General features: G+C 48.9%; 1 protein-coding gene across 4 annotated transcripts in view; it reads right to left on the bottom strand.

Annotated features, from left to right (window-relative positions):
• Window positions 1-23281, bottom strand: part of Capn9 (calpain 9) — a 37043-nt gene extending 13762 nt beyond the window's left edge. The window contains exons 1-11 of one of the 4 annotated variants that reach the window (XM_021220156.1): window positions 23038-23281; window positions 16298-16367; window positions 13564-13682; window positions 12069-12202; window positions 9475-9643; window positions 8134-8217; window positions 6582-6667; window positions 3493-3570; window positions 3110-3270; window positions 1855-2012; window positions 1510-1718 (exon numbers count right to left, since the gene is read on the bottom strand). In XM_021220156.1, the coding sequence (XP_021075815.1) occupies window positions 1510-1718; window positions 1855-2012; window positions 3110-3270; window positions 3493-3570; window positions 6582-6667; window positions 8134-8217; window positions 9475-9643; window positions 12069-12202; window positions 13564-13682; window positions 16298-16367; window positions 23038-23250 (1481 nt within the window). In that variant the 5' untranslated portion in view covers window positions 23251-23281. The remainder of the gene's footprint in view (window positions 1-1509; window positions 1719-1854; window positions 2013-3109; window positions 3271-3492; window positions 3571-6581; window positions 6668-8133; window positions 8218-9474; window positions 9644-12068; window positions 12203-13563; window positions 13683-16297; window positions 16368-23037) is intronic. The other 3 variants (XM_021220157.1, XM_021220158.1, XM_021220159.1) reach the window with 3 other exon arrangements.
• Between the last annotated feature and the right edge of the window lie 3650 nt (window positions 23282-26931).

The raw sequence follows: 26931 nt of genomic DNA, 5'->3' as shown, positions 1-26931 counted from the left end.
TGGGATGGCTCAGCCTTAGTGTACACCTTTAATCCAAGAGCTTTCTGTTTTTTTTTTTTTTTTTTTTTTTTTTTTTTTTTTTTTTTTTTTTTTGTAAGCAGGATTAAATAAAGTTAACCATAGGTCAAGAGGTGGAGCAAGTGATCAGTTGACAGGGAAAGAATACAGAAAAACAAAACAAAACAAAACAAAGAGTAAGTGGCAGTCAGTAGGATGAACGGAGAGAAGCACAGGAAGTAGAAGGGAGGGACATTCAGTTTGAAGGGTTTTTGAGACAGCATGGAGGAGAGCCTTGCTTTTCCTTTAGGGACACCGGCTAAGGAGGAAGGTAGGCTGGATGCGTTCTCTGCCTCTCTGAGCTAGCATCTGCCTCCCGAGTCTTTATTGGTAAAATCAAACGTTTGTGATTTTGTTTAGAACAACAGTTAGTGTTCTCAACCTGGCTCTGTTTTGTACTGTGCACCCGCAGGATAATCTTGGGATTATCTAGGTGTTCTGTGAGAGCAGATGCTAAGGAATCCACACATGGTGTGTATCAGCATCCAGGGGAAAGCAGGAGAAATATGCAGACTTCATTGCTTCTGTTGATGGTGCCTGCACTAAGAACCCCAACCACTCAACTGAACCTGCTTCACAACCGGGGACCTCTCATCACCCACCACCAGTCCCATTCTGCCTCACTACACAGAAGGTAAACTAGAGTGGGTGACCTCTTGACAGATCTGTGCATGGTCTCCTCTTGAGCTGTATCTGGAATTCTCTAGCTCAGCGGTTCTCAACCTTCCTAATGCTGTAACCTTTCAATACATTTCCTCAGGTTCTGGTGGCCCCCAACCATAAAATTATTTTTGTTGCTTCTTTATAACTGTAATTTTGCTACAGTTATGATCTATGTTTTCTGGTGATCTTAGGTGACCTCTGTGAAAGGGTCATTCAAGCCCCAAAGGGTTCATGACCCATAGGTTGAGAACCCCTGCTCTGGCTGGCTTTCCTTAAATTAAAAAGTGAGTCCTTATACCATGAACCATTTCCCCTGTGCCATATCCAAGGTTGTTGACAGCAGTGGGAAATAGTAGCAACAGGAGGAGTTCATTTAATATATTATATTTAATAAATATATATTTATATTTAATACTCCATGGCGTGAGGTGGCAGTGTGAAATGGTTCACACTCATCAGGGAGCTGAAAGATGGTGTGATTCGGGAAACTTCCAATGGTCACCTCCCATCCATGTGAGAAGACATTCCCAGAATCCCTATGTGAGCCCCTGACTCTAGAAGGTTCTTAAGAGTCGGGTCTGAGAAATGAAGGACTACATCCAAGAACAGATGGGTCATCATTGGTGTGATCTTTAGAGAAGGGCTCTGAAGACCTCCGGGAAGCAAGTCTCTCTTCCCGTTTCACTTCCTGAGAAGGTGATGGGAGGAGAGGATGGGCTTCTAGCTCTGCTAGACTCCCCAGTGGCCCTTTTTGGTGTACAGTGCACACTGAGGAAGATGGGCTCTCACCGAGTCACAGCTCTCTTCTCAGAGAAGATTCTCAGGCAGAAGTCGGCCTCCTGGTGCGGCTCGAAGGTGCTGGGGATGAGGATATAGTCTCCCGGGGGTAGCTGGAAGCGCTCTGAGACCTCTCTCAAGTTGATGAATGTCTTGCTTCGGGCCAGGGAGGCATGGTACCTAAAAAAGTCCCTACTCAGGTGTCCATCCTTGTCTGGGCACTGCAAGGGAAAACAGGGGTCATCAGGGAGACGTGACTCTGTTCTTCATGCTCAGTTGGACAATTGACTACCAATCACGACACAGGGAACCCAAAGCCATTGCAAGGCTGCTGAGGGCAGCAAGTCCCCTCCCTACCTGGTAAATGGCGTAGCCAATGGTCAGCATGTTGGCGCCAAACTTCTTGAGCCTCCTGCGGTCTTTCTGCATCAAGGCTGCTAGGAAAGTGCAGCCCTCCTGGCCCTCATCCCTCTCGGTCAGGGACAGCTTTATCTGAGGGTTGGTCCAGAAGGTGTCTGCCGTTTGAAAGGGGGCGGGTTACTATCACGTCCTTAAAAATACTAAATCAGAGTTCAGATGACAAAGTGCTTGCTGAGCTGGCACGTGCATTTGATTCCCCAGAATCTACCTCCAAACCCCACAACTGACAAAACAACAACAACAACAAACAAACAACACACAAAAAGCTCAGCAAGATGGCTCGGCAGAGAAAGGCATTTTCTGTCAAGGCTGATGACCCCAGACCTATAAGGCAGAGGCAGAAAGCCCACTCCCAGCATCTGTCCCCTAACCTCCATGGTGGAACACACACACACACACACACACACACACACACACACACACACACACACTGAATAAACTGGGTAAATGGAAACACAAGGTGTCTCAGCCTGCATTTCGTGCCACAGAGGTGGAGCCAGGCAGCCTGGTGCTCGAGGGCCAGCCAGCCTAGCCTATTTGGCGGGCTCCTGGCCAGCAAGAGACCTGGTCTCAAAAGCAAGGTGGGTGACATTTGAGGAATGGCAGACAAGGTTTTCGTTTGTCTCTATAGTCGTATGAACACAGAAAAAAAAAAAAGACAAAATCAAAATAAAATGTATGAGCACAGCTATCTAACATCAACACAAAGAAAAACGTTACAAGAGCCAAACTTTTTAGGACGCACGCACTGCCCCTGGCACCTCCACGGGTTGCTTCTAATCCTGAAAAGCTCATCTCTTCCCTCCCCTTTCCCATCAGCCCTCTCACTCTACTTCCTTTATTCTGAGCAACCCTCCAAGCTCCTGCCTCACACTTGCTCTGACTTTTCACTCATCACCCATGCAGCCTTCAAAGGCTCCAATGCCTGCCGCACCTCTCTGAGGCGCTGTTGAGCAACAGATCCTCTTTCCCACTCACCTGGTGTGACTTGTCATTCACCTTATGTATGTCACCTGAACCTTACAACAGAGCAGTTCCCAGGCATCTCATACCAGCTTCCTGCCTAAGGCTCAGCTGTTGTCTCCCTGTTCATCCCAACTTTGCTGTCCAGCTCCATACACACTGCCCCTTCCATGTCCCCAGACAGATTGAATATGGGAATAGGAGAGAGAAGAACAGAGAGGCCACCTACCCAGGAAGTTGCGACAGCCACCAGCCGTGGAGCCTCGGACCCAGCTTCCTTGGTGGAAGGTCACCTCCCACCTGTGGAGGGCGCTGTCCTCCAGGGCATCAGGCGTGAGGTTGCAGATCTCCACTTTGTCAAAATGGGTCTTGAAGTCCTTGAATGCCATCCTGGGACAGAGGGGAGGATGGGTGTGCCTCAGTGTCATGGTGATGGACTAGTCAACCATCTAACCCCCTTCGTGGGGAGGAGAGCCAGGGGTCCCTCCCAGGAGGAGGGAGACAGGAAGAAAGAGAAAGGAGGGAAGGGGATGAGGACGGAAAGGGGAAAAAGACAGTGGCTGTTGCCCCAAGCACCCCAATTTCAAATGAAAATTGAAGGGATGGCACTACCAGAACTCCCCGTCATCAAGGGCGGTGTGACCCAAGCGCTTTTGCTCTTCCAGGTTCACAGAGCGCCACTCAGGAGAGCTGAAAGAAAAGAGCCAAGGTTCAAACTGGGTGCTCCACCTCCCCAAAGCCACACCAACTAGATATGCATGGTGTGGGGTTCACACCCTCTTTAGCGAGGTTCACTGGGCCCAGGGACATGGCTCCAGCAAGACGGTGGTTAGGAAGTGTACTTCCAAGTGCTATTCCTTCATAGATCATTATGGGGACAGTCACAAGGAACTGAACACAGTAATAGCCCAGCTCGAGGTCACAGTTCATGAATGTCCCTAACTCACAGCCTGCCTGTGGCCTGCAGCATGCCAAGGTCCTTCTGGTTTTTAAATTGGCACTTGTGTAGTGATTCTAATGTTTGTGGTAGCATTTGAAATACCAAGTGCCCTGTTTATGTGACTAGAAGCTCAGGGAGGTCCTGTTGTAGGTGAGTCCAAATTCAGGTCCCAACCTGAACGCTCAAGTAATCCTAGAACTCGCTCTCAGGAAGAGCTATCAAGGAGAAATGCTGACACCCTCGAAGGCTCAAGCTTGGCATTCCAGTCTCCGTGTTGCGTGTTGTGATCCTTGCTGCCTTCTTAGGGGATGCTAAATCCATGAGGACAGATCCTATTCATGTTTTCTTATATATTCACAGATAGTGAAGTTTAGTTTATAGATACACAGGGAGAGTTTGGCAGTAATGCCTACTAAAGTGGGACAATCAGAGCAACAGTGACAAAAGTTATATGAATGCGATATCTATTATCTATTTACCCTCCAGCTATGACCTATCTCTATATCATCCATCTATATCATTTTATGATATATAGCCACGCATCTACCCACCCACCCATACACACACATATCCATCAAGTACCTATCCATTAATATATCATCTATCTACCATCCATTAATCTATCATCCATTAATCCAGCCTCCATCTACCCATCCGTTAATCCAGCATCCACCTACCCATCCATTAATCCAGCATCCATCTATCCACCCATTAATCCATCATCCTTCTACTCATTTTCTACTAATCCCTCATCTACACACCCATTCTTCAAACATCATCTGTCTGTTCATCCATTAACTCATCCACTCATCCACCTGTTGTCTATCTACCCATTCATCAGTCTATCATTTTCCATCTATCCATCCATCCATTATCTAGCTATGCATTCGTGTACTTAACCATTCATTCATCATCTGAACACTCATTTCAGTTCATCATCCACCAGCTTATCTGTTGTCTAGGCATCCATACATGACTGTAACCACCCATCCATTTGTTATCTATCATCTATGAATTCATCTTTCCATCATCTGTCATTTATCCATTGTCTATCCATCAGTGTATCACCCATTCATCCATCACATATCCATTGATTTATTTGACGTATATTGATCCTTTTATTATCTACCATTCATCTATATATGTATGAATGTATATATGCATGCATGCACCTATGCATGTATGTATTTATGTATATACATGTGTATGTACCTATCATTTATCAATCTACATCTATTGCTCTAATTATACTGCAGATCTTAGAAAACCTAACAGACAATGTTTTTCTTTCCTAAGTAAGCTGAACACTTTTATGTTTTCACCCAAGGGGGCATTTTCTGGTTTCTGTGACCGGTCTGTGTGGCCAGTGTCACTCTTCTTACACTTGGGGTTGTCATCAAGTGGAATAAAGTTACTTGACTAGACACACTGCAATAGTCTAACACAATGGTATATACAGTCTAGGATTCACCACACCACAAAGAACGAAGTGACAGTTACCATTTATTTCTAGAATTTCCCACAGGATACTATATTTTCAGACCTTAGGCAACCATATTCAACAGAAACTGGACGGTGAAGTTTCAGGTGAAGGGGGTTGCTGTCCTTTAAATCTCTTCGTTTTTTTGTGGTGGTGCAGTGATGGTGTGGCAGGTCTGTTTTGTGTTCACCTGGGCAGTGTTCATGGACTCTAAGGGGAACCCGGCAGGACAGAAGCAAGAACTGAGGGCCTCGGTTTTTCTCTCTGAACCATTTAATTCTAAGTGGGTGACACCAGGTGATCAGATGAAGCGGCTAAGCCATGTCTTGGATGGGTAGCACCAGACACCAGATGTGGTCTCGATGTCAGTCTTATTGCTTCAGGTTTTCTCTCCCTCCGTTCCTCCCATTTCCACTGGCAGGGGGGAAGCCACCCTTGCCCTTCCCTTGCTGCCCTGGTCAGAGTCCTTCTCAGCCATTCCCCTGAGACCTGAGCAGAACAGTGCAAGCCAGCAGGACAAGAATGTTGCAGGGGTGTGAAGAGGTCACAGCTTCTCAATTCCCAGTCACCTGGATCACTGTTCAAAGGACATGTGGACACAGCCTGGAAAACTGGCCTTTCCATATTACAGAGCCTAGTAAAGGGCCTACTTCCTGTTCTGCCTTTCTCTGTTGGACTGTGGGCTTCAGCCAGTGATATTCAGTGGCCAACAGAGAATCTAAGAGTGACCTGTTAGGCAGTGTTTCAGGGAATCCTGGACTCAAAATATACATGCACATCCTTATACACAAAAAATCACAGGTACACACATGTGTGCACCCACATGTGCATGCACATGCACACATGCACATACACACATACCCTAACAGACACATACAGATATGTGCACACAGGCACACACATACACACATGCACACACACACATACTCTAACACACATGTGCACACAGGCACACAGACACACATGCATGCACATGCACATACACAGACAGTTGGTTATAACTGGAGCCATATTCCTTCTTGTTATCCCAGTGACAATAACACATTCATCAGCAATGTGATCACGTGACAGGGAAAGAGCCATCCCAGGGAAAGATTTGTTTATAGGTTGACATAGATGTTCTAAGTGAGGACTGAGGGGCACAAGGAGACTAAGTAGGACACAGAGGCAGTGCAGGGAGTTCTGGGACAGGCCAGTCCCTCACAGGTCAGCATAGGGCAGCCTGACTATGCGCACCTGTCTGACTAGGCCACAGAGCAGAAATGGAGCAGAGCCACTGACCTGTCGCTCCATGGCCCGTTCCACTCCACCTGGCCCCAAGGGTTACGGACTCTGATGAGCTTGATTCTCTGGCCGTGGAAGTTTACCTTAAAGGAAAAAGTATCAAATAAACATGGTGTGAGGAGCATGAAGCCTTTAGCCATCCATGAGACCCGGGGGTGGGGCTGGGGGGTGGGGTCCATCTCTGTATATAGCCATTGTTATTCAAGCTCTTGTAGAAACCATGGTGAAGATGTGGCACACACACTCATGTCCCCTTTCGTGCCCACCCCTTGCTTTTCTGAGACAGGGCTCACTATATGCTAATAACCCTTAGTCAGCATTGGTCAAGTGAAGAGCCTGATGCTGGTGTGGGTAAGCCCCAGCCAGTAGGAGACAAGTCAGCCATTCCTGAGGACTGCGTAGGGAAGGGAGACTCTGAGAAATGTTTTAGAGGTTACAAAGTATCAACTAGCCAGAAGATCTTAGCTCTCAGTCTACTGTCACATGTTAAATGAGAGTTGAACTGGGACATGAGAGAACAAGGCAAATGGGCTGGAGGCATGGCCCAGTCAGAAGGCTGCTTGCTCAGCACGCAAGAAGCCCTGAATTTGATCCCCAGACTCGCATAAACCAGGTGTGGTGGCACACATCTGTTGTTTCATATTTTCATCACTTGGGTGGCAGAATCAGGGGATCAAAAGTTCAAGGCCAGCCTAGACTATATAACAAGTTCAAGGCCAGCCTTGACTATATAACAAGTTTAAGGCCAGCCTAGGGTACATGAGAGTCTATCTTCAAAACAAAGCAAAACAAAACAAAACAAAAAACAAATCAAGTCTCAGAGGTTAGAAGCTCACAGCTCTGTAATCATACAAGCCAACTCTTCTATGAAATCTCACATGCAGACATGAGCAAGCGCCTTATCTATGGGCAGAACACAGAAGCAAGTGGACCAGGGTGAGGAGATATCGCTGGGATCTGGCCTCAGATTGACCCGCCCACTCAAGTGAACTCAACATGTGTGTCTCAGCATGTGTGATGAGAACAGACATAGGAAAAAAATCTCAATGCATTCATATAATAATTGCATATATATGTACATGTCTATATAATGAATATGTGCCCATATATTATTCATGTGTTTATATGTATATAAAATGAGTATGAATACACATATGTATACATAACAAACAAAATTATATGTGTGAATATGTAGAACTTATACACATGTGTACACATATAATGAATATACATCTCTGTATGCATATATAAAAATATACATATAATAAGTATATATATATTTTCTTCTTGTAATGGCTGTGTTTCTCGGTAAAACCCAGGCTGTATATGACTACTATAGAATTGAGAAAAATTAACTTATAAACACAAAGTCTGCAATCCCCCTAAGGTGGGCTTGGTGCATGCATGGGCCTCCTCCCTGGCTCCTGTCTGCTGTTCCTTGTCACAGTCCACCTGTGTTAGGTGTGATGTCCTCTGCTGCACAACACATCTAAAGACTGGGTTGTCCTGTTCCCCTACCTCCACCCCCTGCAGTAGGCCCTGCCCCTACCTGGTCGAGCCCAGTCACGGTGTAGGCATGGCCCTTAATGAGACCAAGAGGTGTGCGATCTTCAGATTCTGAGGCATTCAGGGTCTATAACAAAGGAAGACCAGAATCAGGTCCATCATCTGTGCCAGCCTCCCCCTGTGTCATGCCCAGCCTCAGCTCCGTGCCTACCTTAGCACACTCTAGCCCTCATTTCCTTAAGGGCAGCCATGTATATAGGCCTTAGAAATTGGAAGTGCAGCCAGGCAGTGGTGGCGCATGCCTTTAATCCCAGCACTTGGGAGGCAGAGGCAGCCGAATCTCTGAGTTTGAGGCCAGCCTGGTCTACAGAGTGAGTTCCAGGACAGTCAAGGCTACACAGAGAAACCCTGTCTCAAAAACAAACAAACAAACAAACAAACAAACAAACAAACGAAATTGGAAGTGCAGGACCCCCTAATAGGTTCATTAATGATTCACAGCAAAGCTAATCTTTTCCCAGGGTATGGGGGGGGACCCCCACAATTGCAATAAATCTTACTTTTCTGACCCCAAGCAGAAACCAGCCACCCCAGTGATAGTTTAGTGAATGACACCCACAGTTACACAGGCCTCCCCTGGTGACATGTGATTTAGTCATGAACATGAACCTGCAGGAAAAGTGAATAATCCATCCACCAAAAAACTTAGATCTTTGTAATTAACCCAAGAAGAAAGGGGAAACTTGAATAGGTCTCAAAAACAGAGCATATGGAATTTATCTATGTAGTCTGTGCGTAGAAGGATTAGGAAAATCCTGTTAGCTTTCTTTAACCAGGTGGAGTTTTCATAGTGTAGAAATAACAGGGACACATTTCAGCAGAGTTCACTGGCAGAGTCCCTTCAGTGGGGTGAATTCTGCCCAGCAGCACTGGTGTTGAGGGCACCCAGGGCCCTGGTTGGTGTGGTACTGGGGAAGCAGCCCAGGACATGATGGGAGAGACAGGCATCTCTACCTTTAGACGCCATGGAGTGTTCCACTTGGCAGCAGGTGTATTTGCAATCACATTGCAATGGAACAAGCATCAATAAGAGCTTGTGTTTGCTTGTGTGCTTGAGACAGTCTCATGTACGCCAGTCTGTCCTGTCATGTAATGGAAGCTGGCTTTGCGGTTAGGACTCCCTTGCCTCTATCTCCTGAGTTCTGGGAGTAACAGGTATTTTCTACTAGCCTGGTTTATACAGTGCTCGGGCTGGATCCTAGGGCTGCCTGTGTGCTAGGTAAGTGTTCTACCCACTTGTGTTTTAATTAAAGATGACCACCTTCCAGATGCTCATGTCCCTTCTGGGTTGCTCTTTCTGTCTGTGGGCCAGCCAGCCACTTACATCTATGGAGCATCCCAGCAAGGAACCGCGCTTCAAAGCCTTCTCCAGAATCTCAAAGAAATCCTCTGGTGCCTCTCGGAGTTGGAAGTTCTCGGCCACACCCCCAGTGAAGTCTTCCATGGCTTCGATGGCGCTGCCTCCCTTCAGTGCCTCATAACTCCCATTGAGCCTACAAAGATGCAAGAGCAGATTGGTTGAGGGAGTGGAGGGACAGGATGAGGTGGAGGGTGTGCTCAGCTCACCGAGCACCAGCCAGACTCAGGGAGGAGAGGCAGTGTGGGTCAAGCCCTGGTCCTGCCTGGCAAGATAGCGACTGAGGCTGACACCTCGAGGGAATCGTAGTCTGAGCCAGTCTTGCCATCTTCCTCATGAACGTGGTTCTTTGTTTTGTTTTGTTTTGCTTTGTTTTACGTTAAATGCTTAGTTGTTAATTCATTTACCTGCTCCAGTCTCTGAAGTACTAAGATTGCTTTTTTATTGTCGTTATGGTGAGCTTTCCACTTCAGAGCTGGGGTTACAGGCAGTGATCACAATATCCAGCTTTATCTTGATTTGTGTGTGTGTGTGTGTGTGTGTGTGTGTGTGTGTGTGTAAATGTATATGCTTGGATGTGAGCCAGACTCTCACTCCATATAACAGGATGGCCTCAAACTCATAGCAATCCTTCTGTCTCAGAATCTCCAGTTCTAGGATTGTGAGAGTAAGTTATCAAGCCCAAGGGGGTGGGAATAGAGACACAATATTGCTATATAGCCCAGGCTAGCCTGAAACTTTATATGCAGGCCAGGCTAAGCTCAAACTTATGGTGATCCTCCTGCCTCAGCTTCCCCAGGGCTGCAGTTATAGGTATTCATCACCACGCCCAGCTTACTCTTGATGTGTGTGTGTGTGTGTGTGTGTGAATTTATGTGAATAGCTGTGGTGCATATGCACATTTGTATATGGATGCATGTATCTATGTGCACATACAGAGGCCAGAGGAGGACATTGAGTGTCCTGGTCTACGACTCTCTTCCTCATTCTGAGACAGAGTCTTTCACTGAAACTGGAGCAAGGCTGGATGCCAGCAAAACCCCAGAGATCCTCCTGTCTCTGCTCCCCACAGCACTGGGGTTATAGGCATTCATGACCAAGCCTAGCCCTTTGCATTTGTGTGCATAGGTTATGCACACACACATGCACTTCTTGTCACTGCTCTGGTGGGATCATCGTAAGTCCACCCTGTGCTCCAGTACCAACCATTAGCATACACAGAGACCAGAAGGCCCTGGTGGGTAACATTACCCTCCAACAGCTAGCGCTGGTTTCCCTACCTGCCTTCCATCTCACCAATTGCTCAGTTACTGTGTGGACCACTGCATCAGGATGCCCTGCCTGAACCCTATGGGATGTGCCCTTATCTACCAGAGCTCATGGTTTCTAGGGTGACCAAGGCATCCACTGTCTTCCCAACTCAATCAAGTTTCATCTTATACATTTGTGATGTGATTGACCTTAATATTACCAGCAGGCTGGAACTGGAGGTCTGGGGGGAGTTGTGACCACTTGACTAGGGATTAGAAATGAATGTGCTGGGGCTGGAGAGATGGCTCAGTGGTTAAGAACACTGACTGCTCTACTAAAGGTCCTGAGTTCAAATCCCAGCAACCACATGGTGGCTCACAACCATCTGTAATGGGATCCAATGCTCTCCTCTGGTGTCTCTGAAGACAGGAACAGCAAAAGTGCATTCACATACATGAAATAAATAAATAGATAAATAAATAAATAAACCTTTTTTTAAAAAAAAGAAACGAATGTGCTAACTCTTCTTATGTGAAGCTCTTGGACTGGTTCATTCACAGAGACAGGAAGTGGATGGCACCAAGAGGGGGCTGGACGGTGAGGGATAGGACGACAGTGTCTATCAGGGACTGGGTTTTAGTTTTGCAAGGCGGCCACTTCTGAGGGTGGGGGCTGTGGTTGGTCACATGCCAGATAAGTGTGTTAATGCCATTAGACTATGTCCTCAAAATGTTACAGTGGTGAATTTTATGTCATGAATGTTTCATAACATTTTTTTTTCTTTTTTATGGTTTTTCGAGACAGGGTTTCTCTGTATAGCCCTGGCTGTCCTGGAACTCACTCTGTAGACCAGGCTGGCCTCGAACTCAGAAATCCGCCTGCCTCTGCCTCCCGAGTGCTGGGATTAAAGGCGTGCGCCACCACGCCCGGCTCATTTCATAACATTTTTAAAAGGAAGGAAATGAGCACTTGGGGCTAGCTGATGTCTTTCTACTCATGCGACTTAAAGCCACACGCCTAAGCTGTGGCAAATCCTGGTACAAGACCTGAAGGACCCTTGTGCCACGTGGGCACAGCCAGGGGCCCTCCTTCCTCCTAGCATCTCTTCTGCCAGCATTGCCGAAGTCGGATCAGTGTTTCGGGGAGACAGGAAACATGGCCACTATGTTTGAAGCCGGAAATATCTGGGTCACCTCATGAGAATGGCCTAGTGGTCCAAGTCCCCATCAGGTAGCATCCATTCTTCCCTACCGATTGCATCCCAGTCTCTCCACCAAACATCCCCATGAGGGGAGGGAGTCCTCACTCACTTGGCATAGGCTTTCTCCAGCAGTGCGCTCCAGAACTCATTGTGGTCAGCAGAGTGGAGGAAGACCAGGCGGTCCCTGAAGGTGGGCAGGCGGTCATCGATCACGACGTCCAGCCACTCACTGTGCTGCCAGAACTAGTGGCCAGGGCAAGACATGGTGACGAGGGTGAGTCACCCTGAGGTGTGGGCCCAGCAGCAAATGCTTACTCCACGGTTCTTTTCCCTGAGCAGACTGCCCTTGTGCTCCAAGGAAAATCTCATCTTGTGCCACATCAGGGCTGCATGGATGTCACAACAAGGCCATCTGGGTGTCTCAACAGAGTAACCCAGGTGTCACAGCAGGGTCTCCTGGGCTTTGTCCACTCAGCCATAGACTGAGCCTTCACCCAGCATGAAAATCAATTCCAGGAGTGTGTCACCATGGAGGTGGGTAAAGGAAAAGTCACAGTAGACACCCCTGTGCTCTGAGCTAATGCATTTTCTCCACAGGTCACCAGGCTAGGTTGGCAGGTGTGGGAGGGTAGATATGGACTTGGCTTTGTTCAGACCCAGCCTAGTCTCCAGTCACACCTCCACCCAGCCTTGGCTGTTCACTAACCCACATTTTCCAGTCCACATAGGTGGAGCCCCAACACGCACCCGTGTGTGAGTAGATACACATATGAACATGGATTTGACGTTGTGCTCATCTGTGTATTAAGTGTGTGTTTATATGGAGAGAGATAGGCAAAGGTAGTAAATCACACAGGGACAAGTCACAGCAGGGACAAGTGTCCCCGTGCAGCTCTGTCACACAGGGACAAGTCACAGCACAGACAAGTGTCCCCGTGCAGCTCCATCACACAGGGACAAGTCACAGCAGGGACAAGTGTCCCCGTGCAGCACCGTCACATGGGGACAAGTCACGGCAGGGACAAGTGTCCCCGTGCAGCTCTGTCACACAGGGACGGCACGGCACGGACAAGTGTCCCCGTGTGGCTCCGTCACACAGGGACAAGTCACAGCACGGACAAGTGTCCCCGTGCGGCTCAGTCATACAGGGACAAGTCACAGCAGGGACAAGTGTCCCTGTGCAGCTCCATCACACAGGGACAAGTCACAGCAGGGACAAGTGTCCCTGTGCAGCTCCGTCACACAGGGGCAAGTCACAGCACGGACAAGTGTCCCTGTGCGGCTCAGTCATACAAGCTCATGTCTGTCTTTCTCTGGCTGTGTTTCTCAGTTTTATGTTTGGTTGCTCCATCCTGCACTTCCTCAGTAAGGGAGCCATTCTACTTATGAGAAGAGCTCCAGTTTCCCAGGGGAGCAGCCATGATCCCCTGAGGATACCATATGCGTCCCTCTCTTGTCCCCCAGGAAGATTCCCATATGGTGTGTCACCACAGCTCATACACCCTGTCACATGGCTTCCAGGGTTGTCAACAGCACAATGCTGTACACAGTATCTCCTGGACCACCTCCCACCACAGCTAACCAAGGACTCAGGTTTTCCTTACCTGGAAATGAAATATCCCGGCATAGCCAGAACCAAATCCTTGGTCCTGGGGAACCACCCTGGCCAGCGCTTTCTGATTGAGGGTTAGGGAGGCAATGGCCGCCAGGAGCCAGCAGTCTCCTGCAGAGCGAAGGTCACATAAGAATCACACTGATTCCCAGAAGTCAAGAAAAAGCAATACCAGAGGGGTGTGGAGACCTCTCTGTGACAGAGTGAGAGCAAATGCCTCTGTCCCCTCTGCCTGTTCAGCCTGCTCTCTATACGGCTGCCTCCTGGATACTGTGGCAATATTTGCTGACTGGTTTCAGACACAGGGATCCACTGCATCTCATCTTCATAAGGTCTCAGAGGACCAGGGATATGAGATGTGTCACAGTAGTTCTGTGGCAGTGGGTGGAGAAAGGGTCTTGGGAACGACCCAGTGCTGCCTGTTGCAATTCTGGGCAACTGCCTCTCTAGACCGGGCTTGGTTCAGCTATGAGCAGCAGCAGCCCCAAGGAGATTCCTTTGCTTTCCTCCTTCTTCCTTCCTGCTTCCTTCCTGCTTCCTCCCTCCCTCTGTCCCTCCTTTCCTCCCTTCACCCCTCCCTTCCTTCCTTCATTCCCCCCCCCCTTTTTTTTGTGCCGGTGTCTCATTCAATAGACCAGCTGGCCTGGACCTCAGCCACTTGTAGCTTAGACTGGCCTTGGACTAGTAGCAACCTCTATCTGCCCATCACCCACCCATCACCCACCCATCACCCACCCATCACCCACCCATCCATCCGTTTATCTTTGTACATCATCTGCCCATCTATCACTCATTCATCTGTCTATCCATCTGTACTGGCTGGTTTTGTGTGCCAACTTGACACAAGATGGAGTTATTACAAAGGAGCCTCCCTTGAGGAAATGCCTCCATGAGATCCAGCTGTAAGGAATTTTCTCAATTAGTGATCAAGGGTAAGAAGGGCCCAGCTCTTTGTGGGTGGTTCCATTCCTGGGCTGGTGGTCCTGGGTTCTATTAGAAAGCAAACTGAGCAAGGCAGGGGAAGCAAGCCAGTAAGTAACATCCCTCCATGGCCTCTGCATCAGTTTCTGCTTCCTGACCCGCTTGAGTTCCAGTCCTGACTTCCTTTAATGATGAACAGCAATGTGGAAGTGTAAGCTGAATAAACTTTCCTCCCTAACTTGCTTCTTGGTCATGATGTTTTCTGGGGGAATAAAAACCCCCGACTAAGGCAGCCATCACTAATCTTCACATGCATCATCCACCCTTCCACATTCTTCTACCCATCCATAGAACATCCACACACCATCTATGTATCAATTGTACTATCTACCACCTGTCAACCATATATCATATCTGTCTATTTAGTATGATCTACTGATTTTTAATGGTCTATCTATGGACCTATCTTTTTATTATCCATCTGTATTATCAATCATATATCTATTATTTACCATCAATCATCATTTATCATCTAATTATCTATTTATTATATATAATCTGTCTTTTATAATTTCTCTCTATATATTTTGTCTTCAATCTACCTGTCTTCTACCATCTATATATTATCTATCTATTGACTATTATCTGTCTTCAATATATCATCTGCATGTCTTTCTTTCTCTCTTTTTTCTTTTCTTTTCTTTTCTTTTCTTTTCTTTTCTTTTCTTTCTTTTCCTTCTTTTCTTTCTTTCCTTTCATTTTCTTCTCAATCTAGTTAACTGCCGCCAGTTTGGGAAGCTGGCTTTGGGATTCTATGTGAAGACAGCTCAGGTTCTCACTGAGATTCCAGATGATCTGTTCTACCCACAGTGACCACAGTGTTAGCCTGGGCTCTGGGTAGCTCGGGCTACACAATATACTTCCTTCTTTAGCACATTCCACAATGTATTTTTCTTTTGCAGTCAGTAAGAGTAAGCTTTGCCCAGGTCTTTTTTTTTTTTTTAAGATTTGTTCATTTTATTTATATGAGTACACTGTTGCTGTCTTCAGACACTCAGACACACAAGAGGGCATTGCATCCCATTACAGATGGTTGTGAGCCACCATGTGGTTGCTAGGAATTGAACTNAGGNCCTCTGGAAGAGTAGACAGTGCTCTTAACCGCTGAGCCATCTCTCCAGCCCCAAACTTTGCCTAGTTTTCCTCTAATTCCTGCTGCTGCTGTGAGGTACCAGGGAGGAGTACTGTGAGCATGGAAGCTCCTGGGGTGTGCTGGCAGGAGGCATGGACTCTGTGGCCAGCATGGTTTTGCAATCTGACTGGGATCTGTCACTCGAGACCTTGGACGTACTGCCTGCTTCCCTTGCCTCGGTCCCTCATATGCAACTTTGGGAAGGTGGTTGGAAAAAGCAGCAGAAGAATGTAATCTTAGGGAGAGGACATGGCAGGGAACAGGCTCACGGTATAGGTGTCACTGGGATATAAAACCGTGAGCCACCATTGGGGAGCCAAAGGGTTGGGAGCCTCTGGATCAGGTGTTGCTTTTAGGGGAGGCTCAGCTCTCTGGGAACTTCTAGATAGGACCAGAGCCCAAACACAGTGTTAGCAGAAAACCAGGAGTGCCCCGGGGTAAAGAAGCTTCTGAACTCCATGCAGGGAAGGCACCTGCACACTAGGGAGGGAGAGGGCCAGGTGGTGGCCCTGTTCTACCCAGCCCTGTGTCCTGATCCTCAGGGGCCTGTGTGACTCTGGCTCTGGGGGCACTCAGGTGTGGCCCGTGGGCGTCCCCTCTCCTCTCTACTTACCCAGTTCCCCCTGGCAGATGTCAGTCCTGGTGGCCCCTCCGAGAATGAATTCTGGGTTTTCCACAATTTCCTGGAAGATTGAAAGCATCTTAAGGGAAGGCCCAAAGCAGCCATAGCCCTGCCCAAGGGAGACAGGCAGCCCCTCCCCCAGGGAGACAGAGTCTCTCGTGCACTTGATTTCTCCTGCAGCAGACCAGGAGGAGGCAAAAGCTGCTCTGAGTTTCCTGGGCTCGGCTTAGTCAGTCCATGGAGAACCGGACCCTACTACCTTCCTTTATAGAAACTCATACCATATCTAATAAGGAAGTGGGATGCTAGTCAAGTACAAAGTCTCCTGCCTCAGTCCTAGGCCAGGGACAGGCGGGTTCCAGGCAGCCCTTTACCATGAGAACTGCCAGCTTTGGGCCTCCGAACTCTTCACCATGTAAGGAGCATGTGATCTGGCACCTCAGGCAGGATCTCCACGCCCTGCCCTGTTGCTCTCTTTTTTCCGGTAGATTTTCTATATCCTTATCACATCTAGAGGGGTGTCTTCATATCGCTCAGGATTTTACCCACATGTACTATGCACACTTTATTACATATTACGCCATTATTAGGTATTCTATGTAATAGTGTATAATTTGTGTGTATAACTGTAGATTTAGAAACTTAACGTGGAAAACTCTATATAAAATATTAAAAAGTGGGCTGGTGAGATGGCTCAGTGGGTAAGAGCACCCGACTGCTCTTCCAAAGGTGCAGAGTTCAAATCCCAGCAACCACATGGTGGCTCACAACCATCCTTAACAAGAGCTGACTCCCTCTTCTGGAGTGTCTGAAGACAGCTACAGTGTACTTACATATATAATAAATAAATAAATCTTTAAAAAAATATTAAAAAGTAAAAGCAATTATGTAAAAATGTGGGTTTTGGGAGACAGGGCCTCACTGTGCATCCTAGCCTGGCCTCGAACTTGTGACTCTCCAACTCCTGCTCTCTTCTGCCTTTCTGGGCATCAGGCTCTGTCCCTGGCCCTTCAGCCCAGCACAAGTGAGAGAGAGGAAGTCCATCAGTCAGCTGTCAGGGCAGGGCTGGAGAGCACTGGGTAAGATGAGGGGCCAGAAATCTCACCTTGGGCCTAGGGGAAGCTAAAGTGAACAGAAACCTAAGGCTGTGCAGGAGGGACCCCCGTGGAGCTCAAGGAACAGAAATAGTCGGAGGCCAAACAGACAGAGGGACTCTAACTGGATCAGGGTGACATCATAGAGGAAGCAGAGTTGGGAAAGCTGGACTGAGGAATGGCTCGGGCAGGTACAGAAAGCCCCAGGAATCTCTAACTTGATACTTGGGGTAGCTCCCGCTGCAAATCCCCCTTATAGCCTGAGTCGTCTGCTTCCTCTCTGGACTTTGATCCCAGGGGCATGATGGGAGTGGGCAAGGCCAAGGGCATCCTAGACAGGGCTGGAGTGAAGGCTGGCAGCTTCCCGTGAGGCCCCCAGGATGTGGCAGTGTTGGTGGTGAGGTGAGAAACCTCCCAGGTCAGGGTAGTGTGTCTTTATTTGTTTCTAAAGTGTTCATGTGACCTTAGCGGGAGGGTACAGGGACGGGCTGTGCTGTTGGCTGTGCCAGAAGCCCAGGCCTGCCTGGCAGAAGGAGAACTCGGGAAGCTAGCTTCTCCCAGAGACACCCTGCCCCCTGCAAAACCTTTTACACACACACACACACACACACACACACACACACACACACACGCACGCACGCACGCACGCACATGCACACATGCACATGCACACATGCACACACACACATGCACATGCGCACACACATATACACACGTGCGCGCACACACACATACACACAAACACACACACAAACACACACACACACGCACATGCACACACATGCACACACACACACACACACAAGCACTGCACAACTTCTTGCACCACCCTCAGCCCCAGAAGCCTCGGAGTCTAACCATTAACTGGCCCCACCCACCATGCCCAGGGCGACAGTGAGGCAGCAGAACAGGGTGGCTGTGTGATCCTCTTTATTCAGCAAGGCACAGTGTCATCTTTATTTGCTGTCCTCTCCTGAGCAGAAGTCTGCTATGTCCCCTCCCACCCTGCCACTCACTAGGTTTCTTTCTCCTCCTGCACCCCACTTCCACCCCATCTCCTCCACTCAGTGGTTCCTGCCCTGAATCACCTGAGGGTGAATCTAAGTGCCACCCCCTCTGATGTCACATTGGCTTTGTGTTCCCTTTCCCCCAAACGCAGCTGTGTTTGACAAGAAGGAGGGTCACTCTGCCCACAGACCATAAACTAGCCTGGCCTTTGCTATTGAGACAGGCCCTGCATGAGCTATGTACTCAGCCGCAGGCTTTCTAGAAGCTGAGGAAGCTCGGACCTCTCTGTACCCCTCTGCCCTGCATCAGGTCTTACACTTTCACATTAGCAGGACAAGAGGAAACTCAGGGTTCACCAAGGTCTGTAGGGCCGAATGCAGAGAACAGGCTCCCTGACTGGGAAACCGATGAGTGTTTCAGGGACCACCCACACAGGAGAGGGCAGACCCAGTTCTGAAAGAGTCCACAAGGAGACTGGAAGGCTGGATGTGGTGATTGGAGGGCAGGGAGACCCAAATTTTGAGCACCTTTGCCAGGGGCGTGTGGCAGGCACCATGGAGGGCTGTGCTCCAGGGCCCTGGCCTGTAGATGAATGCTTCGTGATGTTGGTCAGCTCTGGATAGGCAACAGTGGTACAGATGACAGACAGCCTCTAAGGCTAGGGGCTGACTTGGTGGCTTCTCCACTCAAGGAGGGAGAGACAAAGGTATCCAGGCTTTAAAGGAACAGGTTAGTGTTGGTTCAAGGCCAGGATTTCCCACAACCTCAATGTTAGTGTAGTTATGAGGGTGAGGGGGTTCTAAATGAATAGACCTAATGCTACAACTCTTTAATTCGTGTCCTCATGCTGTGGTGCCCCTCCCCCACCCATACAACTATTTCATCGCTACCCAATAACTGTCATTTTGCTACTGTTATGAACTGTAATGTAAATGTCTGTGTTTCCCAATGGTCTTAGGCAACCCCTGTGAAGGGGTGGTTCGACCCCACCCAGAGGGAGTCACCACTGGATAGAGCATGGCCGCAGTGCAATTCGGAGGACTCTGCTGTTTGGCCTGAAGTCATGAGCAACTCCCAGAGGAGCAGGATGGCCTCAGCAGGGCAGAGAGAGTTCAGACTGTGATGAGGACCAAGAGCCAGGGCAAGCTGAGAGTGGGGAGCAGAGGGGGCCAGCATCCGGGAACACCCAGAGTCCTGGTGGCTTTCTGAACCTACACACCAAGCCTTCCGCTACACCCAGAGGTCTCTAAGCCAGACTCCCACATATAGCAGAGATGTGAGTGCCTAGGTCTATAGCATATTTTTATATGTAGATACACACAGAGAAATTCACATGCACAGGATACATGCACATGTGTGTGCACACAGACCACATGAACACAGAGCCACACATGCACAGCACCTGCAAATACACATGTGCACCGTATGCACATAGGCGTGCATAGCACATTTGCAAATATACACGTGTGTGCACAAAATACATACATATATATACAAGCATGTGTTGAGAGTGTGGCTATTAAGGTGGCCCCAGTAAGTTTGCTCCCAGAAGCTTCCAGAGAAACTTCTTCCAACCTTTCCTAATCGGGCAACACAGGAAACTTGAGTGTGTGTGGCAGCCTGAGATGGATGAGAAAGCTGCCCGGGGCCAGAAGTGGCCAGGCCAAGCTGTGACTGTCCTGGGAGCAGGCATCCACGTCTTGAAAACAATTTCTCAAGTCCACGGCCCAGGCTCCTCACTGGATGAAATGCACCCACAGCCTACAGTTGCTTGCCGCTGTGTACAGCACACACACACAGAGCCTGGGCAGCAGCCATGGACCCATGGACCTGTCTGTCCTTTGTCCTGAGGGCTGGAAATAAGCCTAAGAAGAAAGAAGGGCTCCCAAAGTGCCATCAGAGGCCACTCTTCTGTGGCTTAAGTCTTATGTGCTTTTTCCACATTAAAAATGTCCATTTTCTTACAAAGTAGAGAGCATTCCTCTCATTCACCCACATGGCCCCCCTTTACTGTCGTTGGCCACATGCAGAGAACCAAACTAACATACAGTGACTTCCAGGTGCCCAGAGAGAGATCCTGAAAGCCATCACTAGGTTCTACCAGGAGCATTGAATGCTCCTTGCTGTCCCCCCAAATTAAGACATCGAAATAGTAGTCAATGCTACACTCTCCTGTGAGGGTCATCGCCTCTCTGATGGAGGCTAGTACCACCTGTGAACACAGACACACGCATATGCACGTGAATACATACGTACACACAGATGTGCACCAGTGTGTGTATACAACACATTCACATAATCTGGAACAAACACATGCGTGTATACACATACTTATCAACTGCTCACTGTCCAGAATGGGACACAGCGGTAAGCACTGGTTAGTTTTGGTCAATGTGATACAAGCTGGAGTCATTGTAGAAAAGGGAACTTCAGTTGATGAATTGCCTCCATTGAATTATCCCGTGGGCAAGTCTCTGGGGGTATTTTCTTGATTAATGACTGATGCAAAGGGCCTAGTCCATTGTGGCGGGTGTCACCTACCACAACACCACTGTGCAAGTAGTCTTGGGTTGTATAAGAAAGGTAACCGAGCCAAGCCACGGCTAGCAAGACAGTAAGCAGCGTTCTCCCCATGGTCTCTTCTTCAGTTCCTGTCTTCAGGTTCCTGCCTTGAGTCCCTGATCTGACTTCCTCTGATGAGCTATAACTGCTCAGGTGAAAGAACCCTTCCTCCCTGAGTCGTTTCATGTCATGATGTTTGTCGTCCCAGCAGAAAGCAAACGATGACAACCTCTTGCTTCATAACTAACTCCCCGAGGAGTCCTGATGTCTCGTGGAGGTGTTTTCTATGAGTCAGATGTGCTGAATATTTAGCACGTTCACATCAATGATGTGCAATAGGAAGAGGTAGTTGTAGAGAGCTGAGATCTGAAGGCTGGCAGGATGGCCCAGTGGGTAGAGATACTTGCATATAGGCCTAAGGACTTGAGTTTGACCCCCAGACACCACAAGTTAGCAACAGAAAAGATTTCAAGAGCTGTCCTCTAGCTTCCACACATGTGCTATGTCATGTTTGAGCCCACATACGAAATAAAGGAAATAAGGGTTGGTGAGGAGCTTGCAGCCAAGACTGATGGCCTGAGTTTGATCCCTGGAACCCACATAATAGAAGGATAAAACCTGTTCTTGCAAGTTGTTTTCTGACCGCTGTGGCACTCAGGTGTGCACACACATACACAAATAAATGTAATAAAAGTAAATAAACAGGACTGGAGAGACGGCTCATTGGTAAGAGCACTGACTGCTCTTCCAAAGGTCTTGAGTTCAAATCCCAGCAACCACATTGTCAGCTCACTCATAATGGGATCTGACACCCTCTTCTGGTGCGTCTGGAGACAGTTACAGTGTATTTATGTACAATAATAAATAAAATCTTTGGGCCTGACCAAGCTGGACTGACCGGAGTGAGGAGAGGTTCTAAATTCAATTCCCAGCAACCATGTGATGGCTCACAACCACCTGTGCAGCTACAGTGTTCTCATCTACATAAAATAAATAAATAAATCTTTAGAAAAACTTTTTTAAAAAGTAAATAAACAAATGAATTTTAGAGATGAGATTCTGGCCGGATGTGATGACACATTCCTTTAATCCCAGCACCTGGGAGACAGAGGCAGGTGGGTCTCTGTGAGTTCGAGGCCAACCTGGTCTACAGATTGAATCCAGGAGAGCCATGGATCTGTTACACAGAAAAACCTTGTCCGGAAAACCAGACGAGATTCTGAGCAACCAATGGTAGAGAAGCACAAAGCAACGAACAGTGAGAAAACGTCGTGTATTAAGGACACCTGCGAGCTGCGCCAACCTACTTCAGTCGTCTCTGGATGAGGAGGTGAAGGGTCACCGGCTCAGATCCAGCAGCGGGCACACTGCTCGTCCCTGCACACACACCAGCTGCTCCCACCCAGAGGGTGCAGCACCACGGCTCACAGGGAGGGCTCTGACTAACCAGGTGCTGCAAATATTGACCTTGCATCCTGAGCACCAGCCGGTGCCTCTTAGGGACGGACATCAGAGGTGTGTGCTGCTTTGGGTAAGTAGTCCTGCTCTACCTAGGGCCCAGCTATCACACACTGCCTGAGAACTTGTGTCAACATCCAGCTAGCCCCATAGTGCCCCCTCAGCTCTGGCAGGCCCAAAGCCTCAGAGTTAAGGCTAGTTGGTCTCCGGGTACATCACACGCATCTCGTTACCCCATCACCTCCCACCCTGGCTAGTTTGCCTTTGTGTTCTGATCGGGCAAGTGGCCAGAGATTTATGCTTGGGTTAGAGCTCTGATCCTGCTCACAAGTCGTAGCTGAGAGGCCTTCTCTCACCATGTCTCTAAACTCAGCGGAACTCAGAGCTTCTGAAAGGCAAGAAGGGTGTGCCCAGATACACTGGGGACCATGTATGTGCGTTTAGCCAGCACATTACCAGAAAGCCTCTTATAAAAAAATAAATGGGCTTACATGTGATGGGCTCTTCCCTTCCACTCTCTTCAGGCCAAGTGCTCCCTCTTTCTCCTCCATCCCTATCTCTATCCGCACCCCTCACCCCATTTCTCTTCCTCCTCCGAACCCTACTCACCCCTGGCCGTTTCCACACAAAGGGGACCTGGGGCCTCTCGCTGTAGAACAGGGAGACATTGCTGGCAGGGAAGTCAGCATCCTCAAACAATGTGCCGGACTGCAGGCAGCTCTGCCTCAGCTGCTCAAAGCTCTGACCTGAGGAGTGGATAGTCCTGGCGTCCCTGGGGACTGGCTGTGGCCGCGGCCTCAGGGACCGATGCAGGTAAAGCATGACAGCTTCTCCGCAGCTTAGTGGAGGAAAAAGATGTGAGAGGCAAGGTGAGAGTAGCCAGCAAAGAGGTCCCAGCCCTGGCCTCCACCCGCTCCCTGGGCACCTCCCTGTGAAATGAGATAGGGCCCTCCCGGATGGCAAATACTGAGTGAGACCTCTGCCCATTCAGGGTTCCAAGGAACCAGGGTCACCTCTGGAGCATAGCTGAGTCTGATCGGGGGTGGGGTGGGGGGGTGGGTACCTCTGTTGATGCACAGTGGAGTCCCTGAAGGACAGGCAGGGTGGCTTCGTAGGGTAGGATAGCAAGCAACCACATTGGTTCAGGAGAAGGTTGTGAGGTTTAGAGTCAGCAGAGCTGTACTTGGAGGGAGCTGGGTGTGTCACAATGTGACACTGCAGGCAGAGCTCCCTGGGGTCTTTGAATGCAACCCCATGCTAACTTACATCAGAGCTCTGCACTCCCTCCTGTGACAGGCCTTTACGTCTGTGGGCCACACCATCTGTGTTCCAGCCACTCGCTCGCTTGCTTGACTGTCACAGTTGCCAAAGTAAACTGTGTGGACACAAAGATGAGGTTACATCCCCACCGTGCCTTCCCTACAGACTGGGAGATTGGCTAGGGTGGTAAAGCGTTTATTGTATACCCATGAGGACCTGGGTTTGAGCTTCCAGGATCTGCATAAAAAGCTGGACATAGTGGTATCCATTTATAGTCCCAGCGCTGCAGAGGTGGAGAGAAGTGGATCTCCTTGAGCTAGCTCCAGACCAATGAGAGACACTGCCTCAAACAAACAAGGTAGCCAGGCTGTGGCGGCACACGGCTTTAATCCCAACACTGGCAGAGGAGGCAGATCTCTGGGAGTTCTAGGCCAGCCTGGTCTACAAAATGAGTTCCAGGAAAGCCAAAGCTATTACGTAGATAAACCCTATCCCCCAAAATAAATAAATAAATAAATAAATAAATCTCCACCCCCAAAAAGCAAAAACAAAACAAACAAACAAAAACCAAAAAGAACACTGCATGAGAACTGGAGAGATGGCTCAGCAGCTAAGAGGACTGAGTGTTCTTCCAGAGGACCCTATTTCAACCCCAGCACCCAGTTGGCAGCTCACAAACATCTGTAACTTCAGTTCCAGGGAATCCAATGCTCTCTTCTAGCTTTTGTAAGCATTGCATACGTGTGGCACATATACATATATGAAGACAAAGCACCCATGCAGATAATGCAACAACAACAACAACAACAACAACAGGGTATATGATATGGCACTATACACATACATACACACCTTCCCTACAAATCCATGATGTCCTGGTGGTTTGGCTCTGAGTCAGGTGAGCTCACAGGACAGCTATAAGTCCCCCTCCAGCCCTCACAACATCCCTCTCCACATCAAACTCTCCGTCGGGATCCCGCAGGCTCTCAGTGGCTTGAGCAAAGAAATAGACTTAGGCATTGTCTGGTTGGTGCAGCCTGTCTTCCTGGAGCCAGGACCAATGGTGCCTGAGCAGCTGGCAGAGTCTGCGGCAGGGTTTCCAGGTCTAAGGTAGCCACTGGGAAATGCCAACTGGGTAGCTGGCTGAGATGGAGAGGACCTCTAACTTCACAGTGTCCTCAAGAGACCCCCATCAAACCAATTTGCAAGAAACAGAGCTGAGACTATAGTTCCATTGACAGAGCATTTGTCTAGCACGCGGGACACTTTACGTTTGGTTCTTAACACCCCAGGAACAGGCATGGTGGTGCATGTCTGTGATGTCAGCACTCTGGTGGTGGAGGCAGCAGAGGCAGACGTTTAAAGTCATCCTTAGCTACATACCCTGGACTAGAGACTCTGTAGAGAGTATGGCCAGGGAGAAAGGCATGAAGTAAAAAAGAAAAGAGAGAAAGAAGAAAAAGAAATTTCGTAACCTCTCCCCATCTGAACTTCATGGTTAGGTTTTCCAGAACAAAGAGTCCTCCAGGAGTCTTCCGTTTCCACACACCAAGGATGACATTTTGATGAGCCTTACTGAGCTGCAGCCAATGAGACAGCCTTCAGGGTGCGGGAAGATGAGAATGTATTGCTTAGTATGGAAACCTGCCTCGTAGCCAAGGGTTGTCAGTGGGAGTACCGTCCGTGGGAATCCACCACACTGAAACAGGGCTGTGCCGTAGGACCAGATGAGAGTGGGGCAAGGAGGTGGTCACAGAATTCTCTCTGGGAGCGCAGCCACGTGTGATCACGCTGCGTAGTGGGGACGGCAAACATCCCGCTGTGTGGGGCACTGAGCCTCTGCATTCGGGGAACAGACGTGAGCGCAATGTGTCGGACCAGGGCTCAGGAGACAGGTGTTGTGACTACAGAGAGGAGGAGGGTTGCCTGCATAGGGTTGCACACTAACTGGGAAGGCAGCCTCAGGAAAGCAGCTCTCTGGAAGGGCTTGGACAGAAGTTTGAACTTCCGGTGGTGTAGCCCGGACAGGTAGAGAGGGCCAAACTCTGGAGTCATGAGAGCACCTGACCACCAGGGGGCACTGTTGGAACTAGACCTGCAATCAAGCCCCGCTCCCAGGCTGGAGACTTCCACAGCAGCAGTAAGGGTCTGCTCACCAGGGACCAGATGCAGGAGCGTGGCTGCTAAGATCTCAGACAGAAAGGAGTCCATAGCTCAGTCGGTTCATCCAGAGCCAGGGCAAGCTTCTGGCCCTCCTACTGGAGGGCTTGGTGCCTTGGAGGAGATGCCTATCACAGAAGTGTGGCCCCTGACCCCCTCTCTCTGTGTCTTCAGAGATGGCCCAGGACCCTAACAAACATTTCTGGCTCCTACAACGGTTTAAGCCTGCCTAGTCCTTGAAGAGATTGTGGGTGCCAACAGGAGAAAGGTCCCATCATGACAGACTGCACACAGTCACCCCCTCATGAAAAGAGAAGTGTGTTCCTCCCCGTCTTCAATAGAAAGGGTTACAGCTCTTATTTTTATCTAGTACCTATCTTGACCTGACAGCATTCACTAGGGGTTAATGTCACTCCCTGGCTTGGGTGACTTCAGATGAAAGCAGAGGTGTCAAAGGGCACAATGGGAGGGAAGTTACCTCAGGTCACCTTTGCTCTTTAAAACAAAACAAAACAAAAACCTAAGAATTTACTTGGTGTATGTGTATGTGTGTGTGTGTGTGTGTGTGTGTGTGTGTGCATGTATGTGTGTGAAGGTGCATGTGTATGTGGGTTGCATGTATGTGGAGGTGCACGTGTGTGTGCATGAGTGTGTGTGTATACATGTATTGTGGAGTTATATGTGTGTTGGGGTGGCATGTGTGTGGGTACATGTATGTGGGGGGTGCATGTGTGTGGAGGTGCATGTGTGTGTGTGTGCGTGTGTAGGTGTATGTGTATGAGGAAGTGCACACGTGTTGGAAGGGGAGATGTTGGGGGCTGCATGTGCACACTAGGGGTCAGAAGTTCAGAAGTAAACCATTGCAGTTAAGGAACCCCAGCAAACAGTTTCCTGGCAGTCCTCCAGTGATGGCCTTTGCCTCCTCCTCTTCTTCCTCCTCCTCCTCCTCCTCCTCCCCCTCTTCTTCTTCTTCTCCTTCTCCTCCTCCTCCCCCTCCTCTTCTTCCTCCTCCTCCTCCCCCTCTTCTTCTTCTCCTTCTCCTCCTCCTCCCCCTCCTTCTCTTCCTCCTCCTCCTCCTCCTCC

The sequence above is a fragment of the Mus pahari genome, chromosome 20, assembly GCF_900095145.1.
Source record: "Mus pahari chromosome 20, PAHARI_EIJ_v1.1, whole genome shotgun sequence".
NCBI lineage: Eukaryota > Metazoa > Chordata > Mammalia > Rodentia > Muridae > Mus > Mus pahari.
The sequence above is the reverse complement of the archived record's forward strand: the minus strand, read 5'-3'. Positions and strand labels throughout refer to the sequence as shown.